This window comes from Ascaphus truei, chromosome 1, assembly GCF_040206685.1.
Source record: "Ascaphus truei isolate aAscTru1 chromosome 1, aAscTru1.hap1, whole genome shotgun sequence".
Classification (NCBI taxonomy): domain Eukaryota; kingdom Metazoa; phylum Chordata; class Amphibia; order Anura; family Ascaphidae; genus Ascaphus; species Ascaphus truei.
In genome coordinates, this window is record NC_134483.1 from 354182942 (window position 1) to 354205428 (window position 22487).

The window sequence follows — 22487 nt, forward strand, 5'->3', positions numbered from 1 at the left end:
CGCGTTGCTTTTTCTCCCACCTATACTTGTTAGTTCAGTGCGCGTATTTTCTCCGCCCTGCCAAGCGTAGAGATGATAAAAACCTAAGAATATAGAGCCAAGCGGGAGACACCATTCAGCTCCAAGCATTTGCAAATCATTCATCCCTCATTATGACGTCACTTCCGGAATGGATTTCGCCGTCCCGCAGTATTAACACTTCAATGTGGCAACCCTATGTATAGGAGGTATGTATAAATTGCAAACAATGGTGATATGTGCCACAGGTACTGTACATGACAACATAAGGCAAAGGGAGACCCTGCCCTGAAGAGTTTACAATCTAAGTGACCCTGGACTAGAAACTTAAAAATAGTGTAATGAATCCACATTTAATAAAACAATAAGAAAGATTCGATAACACAGACTTGGGAATTTGTCCCTCTATTGTGTGGGGAGTCAACCAGTGGAAGGCAGGGCTAGTGAGCAGAGAGAGGGAGGAGGATACCCTGTGACAAAGTGATGGAGGAGGAGTGTCTGCTGCTGGGAGCCGGGTCACCCTCCTGGTGTCATCAGTCAGGATCTGCTACATCACCTGCCTAGTGCAGCGCAGGAAGGGGGGACATGCAAGCACATTGTTATATCATATACACAGACACACAAACACACACACACACACACTGTGCATCTGAGATATAATTACACATACACACACACACACTGTGCATCTGACATATAATACACACACCACACACACAGTGCATCAGAAATATGCTACACACACACACTGCATCTGAGATATAATACACACACACACACACACACACACACACACACACACACACACACACACACTGCATCTGAGATATAATATACACACACACACACACACACACACACTGCATCTGCGATATGATACACACACTGCATCTGAGATATAATATACACATGCACATACTTTATCTGAGATATGATACACACACATACACACACTGTGCATCTGAGATATGATACACACATACACATACTGTGCATCTATTCTGCATTACACAAACACACATTGTACAGATCTGCACACAGATAGCGGCTGCTGCTGCATTTGCATGGCCATTAGCCACACACATACTGTATGTAGGCGTACAAGGCTGCATTTACATAACCACACGGACACATAAACATACAGTACACTGTGCTCTACTAGAGCTGCATTAATATACACACTATTTACATCCACAGTCTGAATAGGACAGCACCACTTTCAGAAGCAGTATGCAGAGCTTCATGTAAACAGGCACACAGCAGGAGAGGCTGCAAACACACACACACACACACACCGATTGCAGGGGAGTTGCAACTGCACACAATATACTGGAGGTACACAGTGTTCAGGAGAGGCTGCAATTACACACCCAGCATTGAGCAGAGCTGCGATTGCACACCCAGGCTGTGGAGAGGAGGCACACACAGCATTCAGGAGGGCTGCTATCACACACACACACACACACACACACACACACACACACACACACACACACACACACACACACACACACACACACACACACACACACACACACACACACACACACACACACACACACACACACACACACATATATCTCTGTTCGTTGGCTGTCCCTGTGCTGCAGGCCTGGCTCTGCTGTCTACCCTAGCCCCTTCCCGGGCTGTCTGTGCTGCTGATTCACGTCCTGACCTGGACTCCTTCCTCCCCAGCACACAGCCCGGGCAGGACCTGCCCCCATGCACCATGTCCGGCAAGCACTACAAGGGGCCCGAGGTCAGCTGCTGCATCAAGTATTTCATCTTTGGCTTCAATGTCATCTTTTGGGTAAGTGTGTTTGGGAGAAGCTGCTCGCTCAGGCTGGTTTACGTGGTGGATTTATTGGGCATGTCATCTGAGTTTGTGATCCACAGGATCACCGGGTTTCTGGGACCCGGTGTGATGGGATCTCTTGTGCTGTGTGAGTGCTCGTCTCCTCTATGTGATAACATATCTTCTCTGGAGACTGCCCAAGAGGGCCTGCAACGGGGTTGACTTATGGCTAAATCTGAGGGCTTTGCTTTGTAAGACTGTAAGGGGGAAAAAAACAAAAACGATGCGATATAGGTATCAATTAGTGCAAATCTGGGGCAAATAAATATGCCCCAATTGTATGAAAGAAAAGGTGATATTGCTCGAAATGGGATTTTGGCTCATACATTTGGAGCAATCTTTTTGCTCCAGAATTGCATCACGTGTGTCTTGATATACAACCCCCCCCCCCATGTGTTGCAAATTAAAATGGGCAGAATATGTTTCTGCAAGAAAAGAGGTTGATAAGAAACTCACTCAGCTAGTCCTGATTGTATATCTCCCAATACATAGTCACAGTGAGCACTATACAGAGTGACAGATACAGTATCAACCATTTTTTGGCTATTGCAACATTAGTTAGAGGTCTGTGACCTGTTAAGTGTCAGTTGTATAATCATTTCACCCCTGTCCAGGATAAAGTTTCAGAATTTCAGGAATCCCCTCCCAGGAAACTGGAGCAGTGATTGTCTGTGAGAGACTCACAAGGAGCTAGGTGGATAATTCTTGCCCTGCAGCAATGTCACTTCATTGTTAACTGTGCATTACCACCTTTCTATCAATTTTATATAGTCTCTCCCCTGCCCTTACCCTGTCTGCCGTTGGCAGCAATCATTTAAGATGGGAAGCTTTTCTCTCTAGCTCCGCACTAAGACAAGGAATTAACACAGTCAGCAGAAATGTTGTGTTTTTGTAGTAATATGAGGTAGGAGTTGTCCAATTGTTATTTTTTTTTTTTTACAATTACAGATGTTGCAGATGTAATTATTCCTGTTAATGCAAAATAACGCACAAAATAACACTTAAGTAGTGCATGCATTATCTCCTCAACCATTGTTTACTATAGCACGACTGTTAAATAATATGCCAGCGATAACACATCGCCTGGACGGGAGGGGTAACTTCTGCAAAATCTGTACATTTTCCACATATATCTCCCTACATTTTATTATTTCTTTCTTTCTTTTGCTTAAGTTTTGCTTCCGGTAGTTGTTGTTAACCAGGACTTTGTAAGACTTTTTAAGTATCGATTGGGATTCCAAAATTAGGATGTGTACAATGTTTCCCATTCATTCCGTTCCCATCACATACAAGGTCACGTGAGGCACATTCGTTATTATGTTTGCACATTTTGATATGGTGAGTTTTAATGTTGTATTTATTGCAATATTCAAATCTTTTCTATTTTTTTTTTACATTCAGTTATAGTATTTGGTGCTATGAAATAAGGATTTAGTGTGTAGTGTTGGGCAGTGTTGGATAGTAACACCAGTGGGCCATAAGGATGATGTGATGTACACTTGATTTGATGTGCTGCAACATTTTGCAAAGAGAATAATCATAACAGCTTTAAATGTACAGTCACAAAATGTGGAACTCAGTGCTGGTGTGCTCTGCACTCTACATCTTTGTGCATTGTAAATGTAACTAATAACTGCCAACATATTACTGTCTACAGAGCAATATTAATGTGCACAGCTACTTAAACATTACAATGGATATCTGCAACTAACCGAGATGAGAGAAGATGCTGCGTGTCCTCGAGGCTTTACTCTTTCCATACAGCAATATTTAAGTGTAATTGCTGAAACTGTTATCTGCATCACACTGTCTTTATTTTGTCTTTTACAAATGTTACCGTTTGCGCGTTTCATGCAAACATGCGCTTCAATCTTTGATAAAGCGCATGTTAGCACGAAACGCGTCAGAGGTTTTTCTACCCTCTTCCTTTTTATTGTGGCTTTGTGCCAAGTGAATTGATTTTATTTTTGCAATCTAGCCCGGTCTTTCTGTGTGCTGTGCACTGCCTTCCCCCCCCCCCCCATGTCGTTGGATCCACTTTGCCAGACTTTAGATGTAAATTGTGCGTGTGACATAACTTTGCTTTTCCCTTTTTCGTTGAGAGGGGTATATGTTCATCTTGGCTGGAGACTTTGTGGCACTGTGGGCGGTAATGGCTCAAACAAGGATAACTCCACATGTTGGCAGTAGAAGTTTGACAGAAGTAGTGGTTTGCCGAATTTTATTTACTTTATAGTTTGAAGTGCTTAAAAAAAAGCATTTTGATCAAAGATTATGTAATTAGAGGTTACTTTTTTGTTACAAACCTGTGGTTAACTGTTGATCCTTATTCTTTCAGTTCTAGAGGGTTTAATCTCTGGCACTGAAGGTTTAAACAGCCACATAAAATGTTTTTAGAGCAATTAGTGGTTATGTTGTGTTGTAATATTTCCATACTCTGTGCTTTTTTTGTTTTAATAAAATGGTGGAAAATACATATTGAAGACTAAAGGGAGCCATACGGTTTTGCTTAACTATAATTATTTAAACGTTATTGCAGCGTTCCTAACTATTTGCTGTTAAATAGCATTGATGTTTTTTTTTGCTTTTACTGCCTTATAATGTTGCCAAACAGTACACACGGAGTACAATCTAACCAAAAGGATGTAGTTATATGGGAATAACTTAAGTACGTTTAAGGCCGTGCTTATAGTGCCGACGATGGCGACGCGACGTCACCTGAAAACAAATGCATTGCCGCCGCGTGCGCTTATAGTGCGCGCGACAGAGCGACAGAGCAACGTCACCGTCGCGAAAACTGGTAGCCGGCAAAATTTGATTTTTCAAAGGCTGTCGCGTCACGTGACGGCCCTTGAACCAATCAAATTGCCGGAAACACGCGACACCGCCGCCCGGAGAAATATAACTTTCGCCGGTGGCGACGGCAACGGGTGATGTCACCCGTCGTGTTGCCGTCGCCATAGACGGCGCTATAGGCACGGCCTAAGGCAGCTCTCAAACTGGAGAATAACTAATGGTAGCTTAAATTGTAAAGTACCTCAATGCCAATATAACACATTGCTTTTATATGTGAACTACATTAAAGTGTATCTCTATCTTTTTTTCAATAACACCCAGGTACATTCTGGATACATGCCTTAAACTAGCCCCAGCATTTCTGCATTGATTAATGGCCCATCAGATTAACAGCGGGGGTCCCTGACAGTCCCACTCAAACTCAAACTGAATGGGACTGCCAGGGACCCCTGCTGTGTTAATCCTATGGGTCATTAGTCAATGCAGAAATGCCTTAAACTTGCCTTAAACACGCCCAGAACATACCCAGCACATACCCAGAATGTAACCGGGCTAGTTTAAGGCAAGCTTTAGAATAGTCATGGTCTCGTCTGTATGCTCTCCAAAATCAGAGATACGGAATATTTGACAATATATATATTTATACAGTATATATATTTTTTACTTAAAGGGGAGGAGAACTTTATAAAAACGTAGCAGTTATGTTCAGTAAGTGTGACATAGGAGGGTCAAGTAGCAAACACAGATGTTTTCCAGAATGACAAACATAATGCTTTGCTATCATGAAATCACTGACTTATTTTTTTATTTTACATTTGCTTACTGGTTTCCATACCAGTAACTCAGAAAAACATTGTCATAGTCCAACATGCAGTAACCTCTTCACTGCTGAATAATGTATTCCGAACAGTCAGTAGCCAGATAGCTTTTCAACAGCATTTGTGGAGTGACTGTAATGCAGAGGTCTTGTAGCTGTTTTGATCACACAGCATAATATATTGCAGGTTGTGGTGTTTTTATTTATTGACTGGTATGCCATATTGTTGATTGATTTGAGCCACAGAAGGTTCTTATTTAGAAGTAGAAGATAGGCTCTTAAAGAAAGAGACCTTTGTTTTTCAAAGGCGAGATTTATGGCCTGCAGGAAGGGTTGTCATACTGGTCAAATCAAAATATAACCATCCTAAATGCAGCCGCAACATTTATTTAGTGTTTGAGTTTCAATTTCACTTCCTTTCTGTACGTTTCACCAGGCCTCAAAGAGCTGATACATGTTACCAAATGACTACATTTTCAGAAGATTTTCGCCAGACAGTGAGCAATAAGGCGGCATATACCGGTAACTGAAATGTCGCATTGCTTAAAGTACGCAAAATTTACCTAAAAAGAAATATATAAGGGGTTGTGTAACCTGCTGCCTTTGCTTTTGAGTCTTGACTGGTGGTGTGCGCAGAAGCAGGAGGGCGAGAGGAGAGACAGAGAGATTCAGAGAGACATAATGAGTCTGTTTAGTGGTTTGGTGGCGTGTCTGTGTCAGTCTATGTGAGTGTATTTAGTGTTACTGTGTGTTAATTGCTAGTGTGTATGAGTTCTCTCAGTGTCTTTATAGTTTTGTTCTGTACTGGTGGTCATCATCTAAGCTCAGACTGTCTCACCCTCAATCCCTGACATGTGGTCTTCCAGTATCAGCTCACTTGCTTCAGCCAGGTTCTCACCCCCAGTCCCTACATGTACATATCATTTATATTGGTATACGGTGGCTAGCAAGTCGACTTAGGTGATACTACTGGCAGTGGTGATGTTAGGGGACGGACAGTGGACACTGGTGTTCATGGTGGTGGATACTAGGTGGTGACTGCTGGCCATCATCCACCACTAGCCTCACTAGTTCAGCATTATCATTAGTCTCATGTGAACAAAGGTTCCTATCTAGTAGTAGGAGGAATATAAGTGGGATAACTTGGCTCATGCCATTATTGTTATCACTGCTGACCAGAGTGGTAACCTCCTCAAATGGCCCCAGTAGCCCACACAGCTTCACAATCTGATGTCATTGGTTGGGCAACAACTTGTATGACCCCGCAATGAGCTTAGAGTTCTAACTCCATGCTGTAATATTTAACAGCTTTGTGCTACTCAGAGAGCCGCCATAGCACTAAAATATGAAATTATGCCACTGACACTGTGTTGATGATGGTGGGTTTCCTGGAACCAGGGTCACGAATGATGTGTGAATGATTCCAGTAAGCTCAACTCATGTCCTCCCTCTTCCAAAGCATGACAAGTCCTTAATGTCTTTCTTAATTTTATTGCTGGATTAGAAAACACAGGAACTTGTGGGTGTAGTGTAGGCAGAGAGTGCTTCTCTATGTGGGATGCTTCTATGAGGTTGGACTATGGTAAGAGAGAAAGGCCTTACCAGGGGTGGATGCAGACAGGTCTGTACTCACTGTAATCTAGGGTGGAAAAGAAAGTGAGGGGCAGGGGTCACACTAAAGGTTGAGTGGGACTGCACTAACTGTCAGCAAAGGACAGGGGAGAACATGGGAAAGTCCATTAACTGGGAGGACTGGAGAAGCTGCAGTAGCAGTTCACTGATTATGTGCTCAGAGGCAAAAAATGCAACATTGTTGCATGTTACACAGGCACAGTGTGTGTATGTGGAGCCAATGCCTGCAGCTGAACTTAAGGAGCTGACAAGCAAAAGGGGGGTCGGGCAGGAATGTGATTCTTGTTCCATGACACTCCCCGTCTGGTATCTGGAGATACCACTATATAACTGGAATATGTGGAACATATGTGCAATGCATAACAAAGATAACATCACATTCTCAAACAATGCAAGAGTCCATGTCCACATAGCGATGTGACACCGGCCGGTATCACTGGTATCAAGGTCCCTTGGCCAAGGTTCTTTGGCAAAGGATGCAGGGTGGATGCACAGCTCCAGGTTTGCTGGTTGCACCACAATGTCTTTGTATAAAAGTCTCTGGCACTGTTTCCTTTTAGCCTTGTGAGGGAACAGTCCTTTTGTCTCTGTAGTTTCACCCACAGAGTGTATCCCCTTGTAGGTATACCAGCCGTGGTAACCTGTCGCTCTATCACCTGGCGTTTGGCAGAAGGAGAGGGCTTTTGGCTCCTTGTGGGAGCGGATTACTGTCCCTGGAAAACTGGTTGTCGAATGTAATCCAATAAAGGGGGCGTCGTTCAGGGAGACTCCCTGAAGCTGAGCGCTGGGGTTGAACATTACCCGGATTTGATCGGGTTCCTGAGGGTGGTAGGCCCCAGGTGATTGGAGGTACCGATATTCTTTGCCTTCCTCCATTAGAGGTACTGGCTTTGCGTGGCCGGTAAAGAATATCTTCTGGATGAAGACCACAAAGTTGTTTTTGGTCTCTGGTTCCCTTTGTGGGCCGCAGAGGTGCGAGGTGAACCTAGAGATGGCATGTTCTCCATTGTTTGAGAAGTGCCTCCTTGGTGAACGGGATGGTAGCGGAGTCACCCGACTGCTTAGTCCGTCTTTAGAGGGCTCCTTGACAGTTAACCTCGGGAATCCTCTATCTTCCCTCGAGGGTGTTTGTTTGTCATCGTTCCTTGTTGTCTGGAACGCTGTGCACTGTAGTTCATCGGTACATTTCTCTTGCACGAGAACATCTCCGCGTAGTCTGGTGAAACGCTTTTGTGTTTCTTTGTTGACTGCCATCGGGAGGTTGTTTTCTCCCTGGACATGACGAAGAACAGTCTCTTTTGTCCTTGTAAATCCTTTTGGGAAATGTCTCTGCAACTGTCCCCTTTTACGTGTTTGAACGAACAGTCCTTTTGACACTGTGGCTTCGCCTGTGGGGCGCAATCTTTTGCGGCTATGCCAGCCGTGGCAATTGGTTGCTCTGTTGCTTGATACTCTGTGGAGAGGAACAACTGTACGTCTTAATTGTGCCCTTGCTCGCGGGAGTATTGTCTGCTTGTTTGTTGTTTTTAGGAAGATCCCTTTATCGGTCACCTTTGGGAGGTTACTCTCTTCCTTCGGTGGAGTTGACTCATCATCCTTGGCTGTCTGGACTGCTGAGCATCCTAAGCCATTGTCGCATCCCATCGGCGTGAGGATGTCTTTGTTGGTCTCAGGGGTATGACCTTGTCTTTTCTCTTCACTTGGCCCTTCGGTCACTTGGAGATGGCCAAGACATGGTTCGGAGAAAGATGTGTGTCCACATTCTGTCACCTCCGTTCTGCGGGCATCGACGTAGTCTTGCCCGTGCTCTTTGTTAGTGCACGAGTTGCCCACTATCACCCATCCTAGGTCGAGTCTTTGGGCGTATGGCGCGTTGTGGGGTCCGTTGTGCTGTTTACGGACTTTATGTACTCTCATGATGTCCCTACCGAGCAGCAGCAGGATCTTGGCGTCTTGTTCCACCGGCCGGATGTGGTTGGCTATTCCTTTGAGGTGGGGGTAATGGAGTGCCACGTCTGGTGTGGGTATCTCGTCCCTGTTTGTGGCCATGTGGTTGCACTCGATGAGTGTGGGAAGGGGCATGTTCACTTTGCCGTCTATTGAGCATATGGTGTAGCCATTCACTCTTCTCCCTGTGGTCTCCATTTGCCCTGCGCACGTTCTGAGAGTGTAAGGAGAAGCACCATCTTGTATGTTAAACATGTCGAAGAACTCTGACCTGACCAGTGATCGGTTGCTCTGGTCGTCGAGGATTGCGTACATCCGAATAGCCTTCTCAGGTTGTCCCTGGGGGTGCACTGCGACAAGGCATATTTTGGAGCAGGACATTTTGTCACCTTCTTTTCCGCAAACTTCGGTGCGCTGAGATGTGACGGATGTTGACTCTCCTTCTTCTTTCTCCCCGCCATGCTCCGCTATGGAGGATGGGTTCTTGAGTTGGTGGAGTGTCATCGCCTCTGGGTGTAACGCTGTCACGTGCTTGTCACTCTCGCACACTGTGCATTTGATCTCTTCCTTACAGTCCCTGGCTAGATGGGTAGTGGAACCGCAGCACTTGAAGCAGACTCCGAATTCTCCAAGTAACCTCTTGCGTTCCTCTAGGGACTTCATCCTGAACCCAAAGCACTTGTTGAGTGGGTGTGGCTTCTTGTGTATGGGACATTCCCTGTTTGGGTCCCTTGGTTCCTTGTCTCCGGCGACCGACTGATCGGGAGTAGTTTGGGTCGTGGGAGGCACGTCCGTCCTGCGGGCCGAGACGGGTGTTTGGGGGTTACCATATCTCGTCGCTGGTCTCTCGTTCTTCAGGCTGCTCGCACTGTATGTGGTTTGCGCACCTAAGATGAAACTGGGATCGTTTCTTGTCCTTGCCGCTTCGCGGATGAAGCTCACGAAGAATGAGAATGGGGGGAAGACGACTTGCTTCTCCCTTTTGTATTTGGAGCCTTGTGAAAGCCACCTTTCTTGGAGGTTGAAGGGTAGCTTCTCCAGGATGGGTCTCACTCCACGAGCTGAATCTAGGGCGTTGAGACCTATTAAAGAATGGTCTTTCCTTGCGAACTCCAGTTCTTGCAGCAGGTCTCCAAGATCCCATAACTTCGAGTAGTCTTTACTCGTGATCTTGGGGAAGCTCTCGATTCTTTTGAAGAGTGAATCCTCGACTGCTTCAGGGCTGCCATAGGTCTCTTCTAGCCTTTCCCAAACTAGGTCCAGACCTACTTGGGGTTGATGTGCGTTTGCCGTCCGAAGTCTCTGCGCTTGCTCCCTGGATACGTTCCCCAAGAACTTAACTAACAGGTTGAGCTCTTCCCTTGCTGAGAAGTCCAAGCTGTCGATTGCGTCTTTGAACGTGAACTTCCACGTCCGGTAGTTCTCAGGGCGGTCGTCGAAGCTGATGAGTCCTGCGTGCACCAAGTCGCGCCGGATCATGTACTTGGCTATGTCTGTCAGACCTGAGACATCGGCGCGTTTGCCCCGTTCTGAGGTAGTTGCTGGGACGGTCTGTGCGGTCGCCTCTTCTTTGGCGTGGACGCGTGATGGCTGCTGGCCAGTGTGAGGGGCTGTTTTCTCCCGCGTGGGTGTACCTGGATTGCGAGCCTGTGGTGGTGCATCCGTGTGCGCGCTGGCGTGCGGATCACTATTGTGGCTGTGGCTATCCCGGGCAGCACGTGCCATTGATGGAGCAGCATCTTCTCCTCGTGGTCCTAGCGAGTCTTCGGTATCTGTGGAGTCGCCCCATCCGTGTTGAGATGGTGCGCTTGTGTTCACACTGAAGAGGCTCCTTACATAGTCTTCAGTGCGTCGGGCTGGATCCTCTGAGGCTATCCGTCTGTACGGTTGCTCCCCGCCGTCCTGTTGCGCGGCTGCTTCTAGGACTTCGGCTTGGGCTATGGCGGCAGCAGCTTCTCTTTCTTGATTTAGGGCCTCTAGGTTGGCGTCCACCTCTGCTTTCTTCCGTGTAGCGGTGGCAGCGGCTGCAGCGGCGTTGGCAGTGGCGGTGGCAGCGGCTGCAGCGGCGTTGGCAGTGGTGGTGGCAGCGGCTGCAGCGGCGGTGGCAGCGGCTGCAGCGGCGGCTGTCTGCTCCTCCTCTTCCAAGCGGGCCCTTTCTAGTTTCATGGTCGCCTCTTTCTGAGCGTATGCGGCCCTGGCGCGTGCGGCCTCTGCGGTGGCTCGCGCCTTGGTAGCGCTAGTGCTTGCGCTGGACGCGTTGGATTGTGCTGATCTTGCTGACCTGGATGAGTGTCTGGATGCGCTGGAGCGCTGTGACGCGGTCTCCAGGAGGAGCTCTTTTCTCATGCTTTGCGCATCTGTGGTGGCGGCCCGCACGCGGCTGTCACGTGCAAGATCAATGTTGTTTTGTAAGTCTCTTTCTTGCAGGCTTTCACTGGTGTTAGCCCTGGTCAGGTAAGTGGCATATGCTTCTGACAGTCTTTGGTAGCGTGCGTGATCTATCTTTAATTGAGTTATTGCCTGCTCGAGCTGTTGTACAGAGTTGCCAGCGCCGGCGACGTTGCATACCCCAAGTGCGGTTGTTTCCCAGGCCAACTCTAATTTGGCGCGGTGCGCTTCAATGTCAGTCTCATATTTTTCGCGGGCCTTTTGTGTCAGTGTGACTGTCCGTTTGGGCCTTGCGCCTGCCTGCGCCTGTTGCAGCTGCGCAGCGGTCTCTGTGTCTGAGAGATCGCTTTCCTGCGTGATGTCTGGTGAGGCTCTGAGTTCTGCCATGCTGTAGGTGTGTGTAGGCCTTTTGCCAGTGCGTGTGGCGTGCGGTCTTTTACCTTGTCAGCGTAGGGCGTCTGTCTCAGATGGTGCCGAGCGGTGTCCTGCAGCGTGCAGCGTTGGGGTAGCTGTGCTTACAGGTGTCCGTAGGCTCCTCACTGTGGGGCTGAGCAGCGGGTGGACTCAGACAGAGAAAAAGGCAGTTAGGTTTGTGTGTACAGTCTGTTTGCAAAGCTGCTGCCTTGTGTGCAGAGTTGCTTGTGCAGTGTAAGCTGCTTGCTTCTCTGTAAGGTTGCAGGCTGTGTGCAGTTTGCTGTATAAAGCTTGCTGCCCTGTCTGGCAGAGTGAAGCTGCTGCTTGTCCTGGGGTGCAGAGACTATTCTGTTTAGCATAAAGTCTTTGAGTAGTAGCTCCTGTGTGATTCCCTAACACAGGTCTTTGTTTTACTGTTCTGTTTAAACTGCTGCTTGTTTTTGCAGAAAGCTGTAGCAGTTTGCTGTATAGCTGTGTAGAGCTGCACCTTTGTAGCATGAAGGCTGTGAGTGATAGCTTCTGCGTAGACCTCTAATACACGGTCTCTCTCTTACTTTCCTGGAACCAGGGTCACGAATGATGTGTGAATGATTCCAGTAAGCTCAACTCATGTCCTCCCTCTTCCAAAGCATGACAAGTCCTTAATGTCTTTCTTAATTTTATTGCTGGATTAGAAAACACAGGAACTTGTGGGTGTAGTGTAGGCAGAGAGTGCTTCTCTATGTGGGATGCTTCTATGAGGTTGGACTATGGTAAGAGAGAAAGGCCTTACCAGGGGTGGATGCAGACAGGTCTGTACTCACTGTAATCTAGGGTGGAAAAGAAAGTGAGGGGCAGGGGTCACACTAAAGGTTGAGTGGGACTGCACTAACTGTCAGCAAAGGACAGGGGAGAACATGGGAAAGTCCATTAACTGGGAGGACTGGAGAAGCTGCAGTAGCAGTTCACTGATTATGTGCTCAGAGGCAAAAAATGCAACATTGTTGCATGTTACACAGGCACAGTGTGTGTATGTGGAGCCAATGCCTGCAGCTGAACTTAAGGAGCTGACAAGCAAAAGGGGGGTCGGGCAGGAATGTGATTCTTGTTCCATGACAGTGGGGGTGTACTCTTGTAAGTAGTGTGTACTTTTGAATGGTGTTGGTACAGTATTTGCCATAGAAGAAATTGTGATGACATAGCACTACGTGCAAAGAGGCAAATTCAAATCGTGACAGATGTGGTTCCAGACTGTGAATATCAAAATTCTGCATGCGTTATTTTACAAACACCCATAAAAAATTGCTGAACTGAAAAATTGCTGCCCTCAGCACTTCATCAAGGGTACTCCAATTTTTTTGTGCGTGTTGGATTCATGTGCACTTTTCTATTTGTCAAATAAAGTATGCAGATTTTTGATATTCACTCAGTCTGTGACCACATCTGTGATGATTTGAATTTGCCTCTTTGCACGGAGTGTTATGTCATGACGTTTTCTTCTATTCCAATACATGAGCTACTATGAGACGCCAGCACCAGCACTTGCACCTGGAAGAACGCCATGAGCCATGCAGTGGAAATTGCAAAAGAAACGGAAAGTGTATCAAAGTGAGTACCTCAGTTAAAAAAGTATGATTTATGGGCTATGTAGCGCCTAGGTTTTTCTCTCTATTGTGGTATATGCCACAGGCAGGATAGCACTGGTGGTTGTGGTGGCAAGTAAGACAGTCTGCTTAGTGAGCTCAGTCAGCAGCAGCAGCAGCAGCTTCACTTCTATCAGTCAGACTCTCACGTCTCACTGAATTTCTCTCTCGCTCACTAGACTATGCCGCTGTGGCAGCTGTGACACATCAAAAGACCGTTCCATTAATATGAGTTTCACGTCACAGTGCAAAAATGAAAATAAAATGAGTATGTCATTAGGCCAGCCAATCAGAAAATTGTAATACAATTTTGACACAATTTATTAATAAATAACAATGGTACATAATCAGTATAGTCTTGGGAAATAAGGTGTTCATTCATTTTAATGTGCGTAAGTCTTTCCATAATGCTACTAAACAGATTGGTTCTACGATCTGTTATGGTGGGGTATGCCTGTACTGTACATTTGTCACCTGAACGCCACAATTTATTGGTGATTAAAACATTGCATCCTCTTCCACAGCTCTATAACCAAAATAAGCTGCTTATTGAAGACTATGCTCAGTATGCCACTGCATACTGTACGTATTTTGTAAGTTTGGCATTTTGTATGTTCTCCATTGCAACGGTTTGCAGATTTTCTTCTTACAAATAGACAACACCAATCAAAAACACAGAACAATTAGGTGGTGATTACATAGTAACATCAATCTTTGTGCTTTTCATATGCTTAGTTAATGTGACCAATTATTGTACATGTGTTTGCGCGAGGTCCCTTTGGGATGCAGTTACCAGCTCATGTTATTATTGTGTTGCATCTGTTACTGCTGTGAAGCGCTATGGGCATGGATGGTGTTGTATAAAAGAAGATATACTTATCACCCTTGAATATTGGTTTTGTGTTGAAGCTACATGTTTAACATCAGCTGTATGTAAATAGACTGAAGATGAATTCACAGATCATGCAAGATAGGGCATCTCAGGGTTTCAGTAGTCTTAGAAAGATATGTTTATTCCCACAAAACCAACTTGCCTGTATTGCACCCACATTTTGCTGTACTTTCTCTTTGTCATTAATGAGAGTGGTGATTTTCACTACAGTGGAAGGTTAAAACAAATCGCATTGGCTATAGGATTACTGATTCTCTCATTTGGCTGTTGGGAGATTCACCCTACAAACAAATATCAGGAGACATGGCTGAAATGCAGCATTTTAAAGATGTGCTGTACATTCCTTCAGACCGTACACGATATATCCAACATAAGGTTATATTTTAGGAAAGAGAAAACACACAAGCACCGGAGTAATTCTTCAGCTGGTTTTACTATATAGAAAGATGTGAGCTATACCCAGGGGTATACAAACATGACCCAACAAAGGAATTGCAAAACAATATATTCTGCCTCTTACAGGGGCGTAGCATACAGTAGATCACACTGGATAGAGTAATACATCTATGACGGATGCTAGTGTCTGATAGGACAATAGAATTTGCATCTCGTAATAGAAATAGTAACGTGTGCAAAAAATGTGTGGGTGTCAATACTGGATTGGCTATTATAGAAAGTGAGTGAAGGTCATCTGCAGAAAAACTGTGAACAACACTTGACGCCAAGTCCAGGCGCAAAAATGGAAGTAACATCCAAAAATAAAAAAATGAACAAAGTAACTGCAAAATGGAGATTTTTAAAGGGACAGTAACACAAATCATTTCAAAGACATATCAGATACCAGTAGGTATTTCTCCCTCCCTTTCGTTCAGCACCATACTTCTTCAATTGGATGTCCTGCACCGTAAAACATGTGTTACAAAAAGAAGTTCAGATCGAAATTGTGTCTGAATCTGCTATACTGTACTAACCCCTTTAAGCCCACTTCTACAGCAGGGCTTTTCAACTCGTGCTCCAAAGGGACCAGATCATAAAACATTTGGGAGTAGAGGGCCACTAGCTTATTGCAATGCCATTTTAGACACATCTAAAGACTTTAATATTATTATATTTTTAACATTTTGCAAGCATTTATCACATCTGTACCATATATATTTACATGACGTTAAGTTACCGGTGTGTTTCAGTGTTAACATTTTCATTTAGCTGCTTAAGCAACATGTATGAAATTAGCAGGAGCAGAATGTCCAAGGGCCACATCAAGGCCCGTTACGGGCCACATTTGGCTAGCGGGCCGCTTCAAGCTCCCCCAACAGGTCAGGTTTTCAAGATGTCCCAGCTTCAGCACATGTGGTCCAAAACTGAACGACTGATTGAGCCATCTGTGCTGAAGCAGGGACTGATTGAGCCACTTGTACTGAAGCTGGGATATCCTGATAACCTGCTCTGTGGGGAGAGGGGAGGTGGAAGAGGGGCTTAAGGACTGAGTTGAGCACCCTTGCCTTAGTGAAATCTGGAATTGAAACAACATGTGCCAATGTCTATTGCCAGAAAGTGAGGGCCCAGTATACAAAGGACCAAGGTGAAAAAGGACAATAGTAAGTGTATGAAATACAAATACAGAGATATTATATAGATACCATCACTAAAAAACTAATTTTTTGCTGTAAATACATGAATAAATATGGACATTGTTACATAAATCTTCCTTTAAGAGGACATAATATTTATAATGACTATAATGACTATAATTCTGTCAGCCTGAGATGTTTGCAGAGTCACCTAGGTATGTAGTTTAGGTTTGGAAATAAGATCCGAGCAGAACTGTAGTGACACCAATCAGGTCAGGCTGGCTGTTGTGTCTTAAGCACACAATCCAAAATAAATGTCTTTGTTCAAGCCTTAGAAAGGAACAATTGAGAAAGTGAGGTCCCGAGCCTGTAGAATGCAGGAATATATCCAGATTTTTGTCAACAACTAGGAAAACCTCAGATTTTCATATAGATGAACATACAGTACAGTGTGTGCCAAGTATATTCTACCCAATAATGTTGAATTAGCTACATAAACCATTGTAACATGACCCTTGTGAGAACAGTTAAGATGGCTCCCATAATGCCACTGTAGTTACAAAAACTGTGCTGCAGAAACCAAGAGCCAAAGATTGGAGTTAACTTCTTCAGTTACCTTCAGTTTGATGCGTGCTGCTCCTACGCCATAAAAATGGCAGAAGGTGGAAAAAGGGTTTCTGCAAAAGCCACTATTGTGGATGATACAACAGTTATTTTTGCCAGACAGGTACAAAATGAAATAATTGGCAATTTTGGGCCAAATCATGTTTTGTTTTGAAAATGCTCTCATCTAATTTACCTTAAACCTGGCAAAGGAACGCAGCCTTGTAATTCAACCACGCAGCTAACTTTAAGCCCTATCTCTTACAGTTCCAGTTAAGAGCATTAAAAAAAAAAAGTTTAAATAGTAACAGCTGGTTAAACCTCAACTATGCTGAAATATTGTAAGTACTATACCACATTATATCCATCTTCCCTACAGCGCCATTGGCTTACACATCTTCATATGCATTGGTTTTATTGCCACAACGATGCCATTTAGCGTCTCAAAAAATTCTTAATCAAAAGTAAAGAATAGGAGTTCAATGCATTCAGACCATAAAATAAAAGCAAAAAATGAAAATGACCTTTGGGGTGCACCAATGCTTGGCAAAGGTTCAGAGAGTCCAAGCATGAAGCGAAGAAGAATATCAGAGGGCACTTAGAATTCCATGCAAGAACATACTGATCACAGTCCTACTCATTTCCGGTCCAGCTAGGCCTCAGGGACCCACTCGGAAGTTCAGTGTCAAGTGTTTTTAGCTGACTTACAATAGGGCAAGATCCAAACGGACGTTATGTTCCCCAAGGTTAATGTTATTCTACAAAGTTTATCATATGCAAAAATAATGTCCATTAGTTATCTCATTAAAAGAGGCTTAAAAGCATGTTAAGTTAGCACTACCTAGCTTAACATGGTTCCCTTTACGCCTGTCTTACCTAAAAGTAGCGTTATCTCCCTGCAGACCCTGAATTATGTCTTTTGCTGGAGGGGAGAGGGAAGGAGGGAGCCCTATTTTACTAGAGTCCATCCAAGTGCTCTATATATCCCTTCAAACAACACGTGGAGAGACACGTACACAAAATGGAGCGCATCTAAGATACCTGGGAGATAGGCTAATAGCATATGCAAGTATATTTAAACGACTTCAAGTAACATATACCACAGGTGTGCTCCTTTTTACGCACAGGCGTCTCTCTCTTTCTCCATCCTATATTTCAGGGTCAGGAAGGGAGCTAATACCACATTTAGGTATGATCTACTGTAAGTAATGCATTTGTAAATCCATGTGTAACCCTCCTTGACCGGCTTCTAGGGATATTACATCCATGTACTGTGTATGGCTACTCCGCATCGGTTACTTTTACTTACGGTGCAGGTGGCTGGGTGATGAGGTAGCTAAGTTGTAGAATAATGGGCGCCAGGAACTTTTGTCATACAGTACAACTGTCGGGGACTACACATCATACTTTAGACAATGTTGTATTACTTCTTTATTGTTGCAGATGCATACTGTGCGTCCATGAGTGTCCACACTTAACACTCAGCGGGAGGTATATATACCTTTTGTTTCTTAATTGTTCTGAGACACAGGCCCCCCTCCTTCTCTGTATGGGATACTGTAGGAGACGTGTTCAGAGGTACGCAATGGAGACTGTTTTAAGGTGAAATTAAAATAAGGCTTTATTGCGCCTGTTGCTTTAACCACAGCAAACATGTAAATCAGCAAACAAAATCCGCTCCACTCTGGAGTATATATACACTTGTGATCCAGTTCTCTTTAACTGCGTGGTTAGCCCAGCGATTCACCAGCCCAAATCATAGAGACATTTATCAATATACATAGACATAGATAATAGTCTTATACGAAAAGTCTTATCTGTTAGCTGGGCTGCTGTAGGGGAAGCTTCTCTGCTCTCTTGGATCCGCACCCTTGTGTGCTAAGGCAATCTCAGGCTGCAGGTTTAGAATCTTGTCCCCTTTGTCTTGTTGTCAGCTTGCCGCTCAAGACATCTGTCCTTCCTTGGTTCAGCCCAGTTGTGGACTAAGGAATCTCTCTTCCTGTCTCAAAGGCAGGCTTTTCTAACAAACCTCTAATCAGCCTGGTGGTGTTGGTTAATTGACTACCAGCAGTTAACCACCACACTGCTGGATTAGAGGCACATTTTTGAACAGGGACAAGTCCCCTGTTACAGATACCCCTCTGTATTATCCCGGTAATGCCAGGCCCATTGGGAATTCTAGCAGGTCCTGTACAAGTGACCCCAATACCTTTGGTCAGTGTGGGAACTGCCACTTCCCAATAGCCGGCACCCAGGAGTCCTCGTTACTAAGGCCCTATGTGGCATGCAGTTTTCATATTTTGAAGCTTATATTGGACTCGCTTAATCTTCTTCTGGGATACTAACTTAACCAGGGTACTGTCCCTAGCTAGAACATAATAAAGTTGAGGGGGGCCTGGTCTGTACTATTGTATTATGAACATCCCGATCTCTCCTCCCTGAGGCTCCTCTCCTCTAGTCTTCCTGGAACCTAACCTTTACGAACCTTTCCCTCCCCTTATATACTCTCTGTGATGTCATGATCCCATGGCTACACAGTGTGGGGCCCAGTACATGCTAACCATGCTAGTAACCCTTTAGAGAGGGGGTCACACTCTCCCCTAACTAAACCCAATGTTTCCCCCAACATTGAATATTCATGCATCAATAATGCTCCCCTCCCCTCTTCCAGTCTACCAATAATGGGCTGGGTCGGGCTTTCTAACCATACCACCCTTGACATCAGGTACTTCTACATAGTGAATCCATTTAGTCCCCTTTTTGTCTATATAGTCTACCCGGTCTTTGTAAATGCTCTGACTGATGTGCCCTATTCTCACTATTTTATCTAACCTTTCCTGATTTGCTGTAAGCCGGGTGTGACAGTACTAATCTATCTAAGCCTTGTTCTTGCATTGTAACCAGTGGCCCCTGAACATATTTACCATATTCATAGTAGTCTCTGATACATAGGGGTATTCATATCCCCACGTCTCCTTGACCCGATCCCGGATCATGCGGTCATGCCGACTCAACCGTGTTAATTGAGGGCCCATCGGAGCATCAGGTAGAACCCAGACTAAAGGCTCCTCTTTGGGAACCTTAGCCACAGTCATCTCCCATTGTACATCGTCACTGAAATACAAACGATCGTCTAGTTCCTTCTCGAATCTTTCCCTCCCCATATATACTCTCCGTGATGTCATGATCCCATGGCAGCACAGGGTGGTGCCCGGTACATGGTAACCATGCTAGTAACCCTTTAGAGAGAGAATTACACCTGCTTTAACTATAACAGAGATCTGTGCACGGAACATTGCGTTAGTGAGGCTGAAAGATACCCGTTAGCACTGAATGACTTGTTCATTTAAGTTAATGCCTTGTTAAGTCAATAACAGAGCCTTGTTTTCCTAGAATAAATCTGTTGGTTTCTTTGCTAGTTTTTAGAGTTTGATAAATAACTCCCTGTGGTTGTGATGGGTTTTCGATAGCCCAACGAAGTGAGAATAAGTGCACAAGAGAGAGAACAAGGAGCAAAGAAAATAGAAAGTGAGATAAGTGCACAAGAGAGAGAGAACAAGGAGCAAAGAAAATAGATGACAGGCACCAGGAAAGAAGAGATGGTGCTTTGAAGAGAGACAACAAACAGGTTTAACGGGTATATTTATTAAACAATAATGCAGAACGGGGAACTATAATACGGAAATACAGATTGCCTTTAAAGCTGCAGACCGAGCAATATCCTACATGTTACATAGTTACATAGTAGATGAGGTTGACAAAAGATGTACGTCCATCAAGTTCAACCTATGCTAAATTTAGACAACAGATACTTTATCCTATATCTATACTTACTTATTGATCCAGAGGAAGGCAAACAAAAAACCCCATTAAGGGGAAAAATTAATTCCTTCCTGACTCCAAGAATTGGCAATCGGATGAATCCCTAGATCAACATCCTTACCATGTATACTTATTTGGTATATCCCTGTATACCTTTCCCATCTAAAAAGATGTCCAACCTTTTTTTGAACAAATCTATTGTATCTGCCATCACAGTCTCCATGGGTAATGAATTCCACATTTTAACTGCCCTTACTGTAAATGTGTGTGTGTTTCTTTTAAATAAATCAGTTCTGTACTTACTATGAGAAAATACTTGCAACAAACAAATACTTGTTTTTTAAAAACAACTCTGAATTACATTTTTAATGTATTATAATGTAACAAACATCTTTTGTTGCTATAGCAGCCATTTACAAAGTCACATCCCCATCCTCTTCTGAAACAGGCCCTGGCACACCCCTTTTTGAGCCCTGCCCTCTCTCTAGCAGTGCACAGCTCAATTGTATCTAGTGACTGGCTGGTCACATGATCTTCCTCACAGAACTTGTCATATTAATATGCAAATGTATTCTACTGACTGCTGAATAATCTGCAGCCATTTAGTGACCCCCCGAGCCAAATCTTCGTTGATCAATCACAGGAGATCCGATCCGCAATTTAGCTAATTACTTATCATTATAGGGATTGTATTGATGCACATATTCAAGTGAAAAATTCAATAAATAAAAAAACACGACAGCTAGGACTGCTGCTTTAAGAGATCACCAACGAGTTAGGATTGTATGCATATTGAAGAGAGAGACATGTACATTAGTTTACATCGTAAAAATAAGGTCTTCTCCATCTGTAGTTTCAGCATCGTTTATTTATAAAAATGTTTTACCAGGAAGTAATACATTGAAAATTACCTCTGATTTTCAAGTATGTCTTTTGCACAGTTATAACAATACATGGTTACATTAAATGAACAGAGGTTATATGTTATATTTAAAGGCATTGAATGAACAGTTAGAGATAATATATGTTATGGGTCTATGTAGTAGAAGTTACAGACCAGATTAAAATTTGAGACAGCATTAGTCTTGAAAGAATTTAGACTGGTGGTGGCTGTGAGAATCTTCGGTAGATTGTTCCAGTTTTGGGGTGCACAGTAAGAGAAGGAAGAACGGCCGGATCCTTTGTTGAACCCTGGGACCATGAACAGTCTTTTGGAGTCAGATCTCAGGTGATAAGTGCTGCATGTGGTAGAGGTGAGAAGCTTCTTCAGATCGGTGGGTAGCTTGGCCAGAAAGTATTTGAAGGCAAGACAGGAAAGATGTAATTTGCACTTGGACTCGAGAGAGCAAATCTAGTTCTTGTAGGTTTTCACAGTTCTGTTTGTTGTAGTTATACAGTATTGGAAGAGAAAGCGACATCTTGAGTTGTAGAGGGTGTCTAATTTGCTAAGGTGAGTTTGGGGTGCTGTACCATATACTGTGTCCCCATAGTCTATAATTGGCATTAGCATCTGATGTGCAATGCACTTTTTTTTACCAGCGGGCTCAGGGAGCATTTGTTCCTATAAAGTACACTTAGTTTGGCATAGGTTTTGGATGTCAAAGTATCACTATGCAACCCAAATGTTAAATGGGAGTCAAGCCATATGCACAGATATTTAAAACTGGTGACGGGCTAGAACGTGTTGACGTTGTTTGTGATCTGTAGCTCTGTCATTGTTAGCTTTAGAAATTTAGCCGTAGACCCAAATACCATTGTTACAGTTTTGTCAGTGTTTAAAAATAGATTGTTTTAGGAAATCCAGTTTTCAAGTCTTGGAAAATCATATAGAAGTACGTGTCCAAGGTCAGAGAGGCTCGGGCCTCATATACCAGTAAGATCGTGTCATCCGCATATATGTGCATTGAAGCTGCATTATAAGCTGTACTGTAGGTAGATCATTGATGAAGACTGAAAAGAGTAGGGGCCCCAGAACAGAGACTGCACATTTCCAGATTACAGTAACAACTGCAAGTTTGTCTGGGAAGTAAAATGTGACATATTAGAACTATTGTGATTGATTTCACTTGGTAAATGAGCAAACATTTCCATTCTATGCAGAATTCAGAGA

At 44.2% G+C, this 22487-nt stretch overlaps 1 protein-coding gene across 2 annotated transcripts in view; it reads left to right on the forward strand.

The window, feature by feature from the left end:
• Window positions 1-512: 512 nt before the first annotated feature.
• Window positions 513-22487, forward strand: part of TSPAN5 (tetraspanin 5) — a 176438-nt gene continuing 154463 nt past the window's right edge. Inside the window, exon 1 of one of the 2 annotated variants that reach the window (XM_075609639.1) lies at window positions 513-1828. In XM_075609639.1, the coding sequence (XP_075465754.1) occupies window positions 1748-1828 (81 nt within the window). In that variant the 5' untranslated portion in view covers window positions 513-1747. The remainder of the gene's footprint in view (window positions 1829-22487) is intronic. The other variant, XM_075609631.1, reaches the window with a different exon arrangement.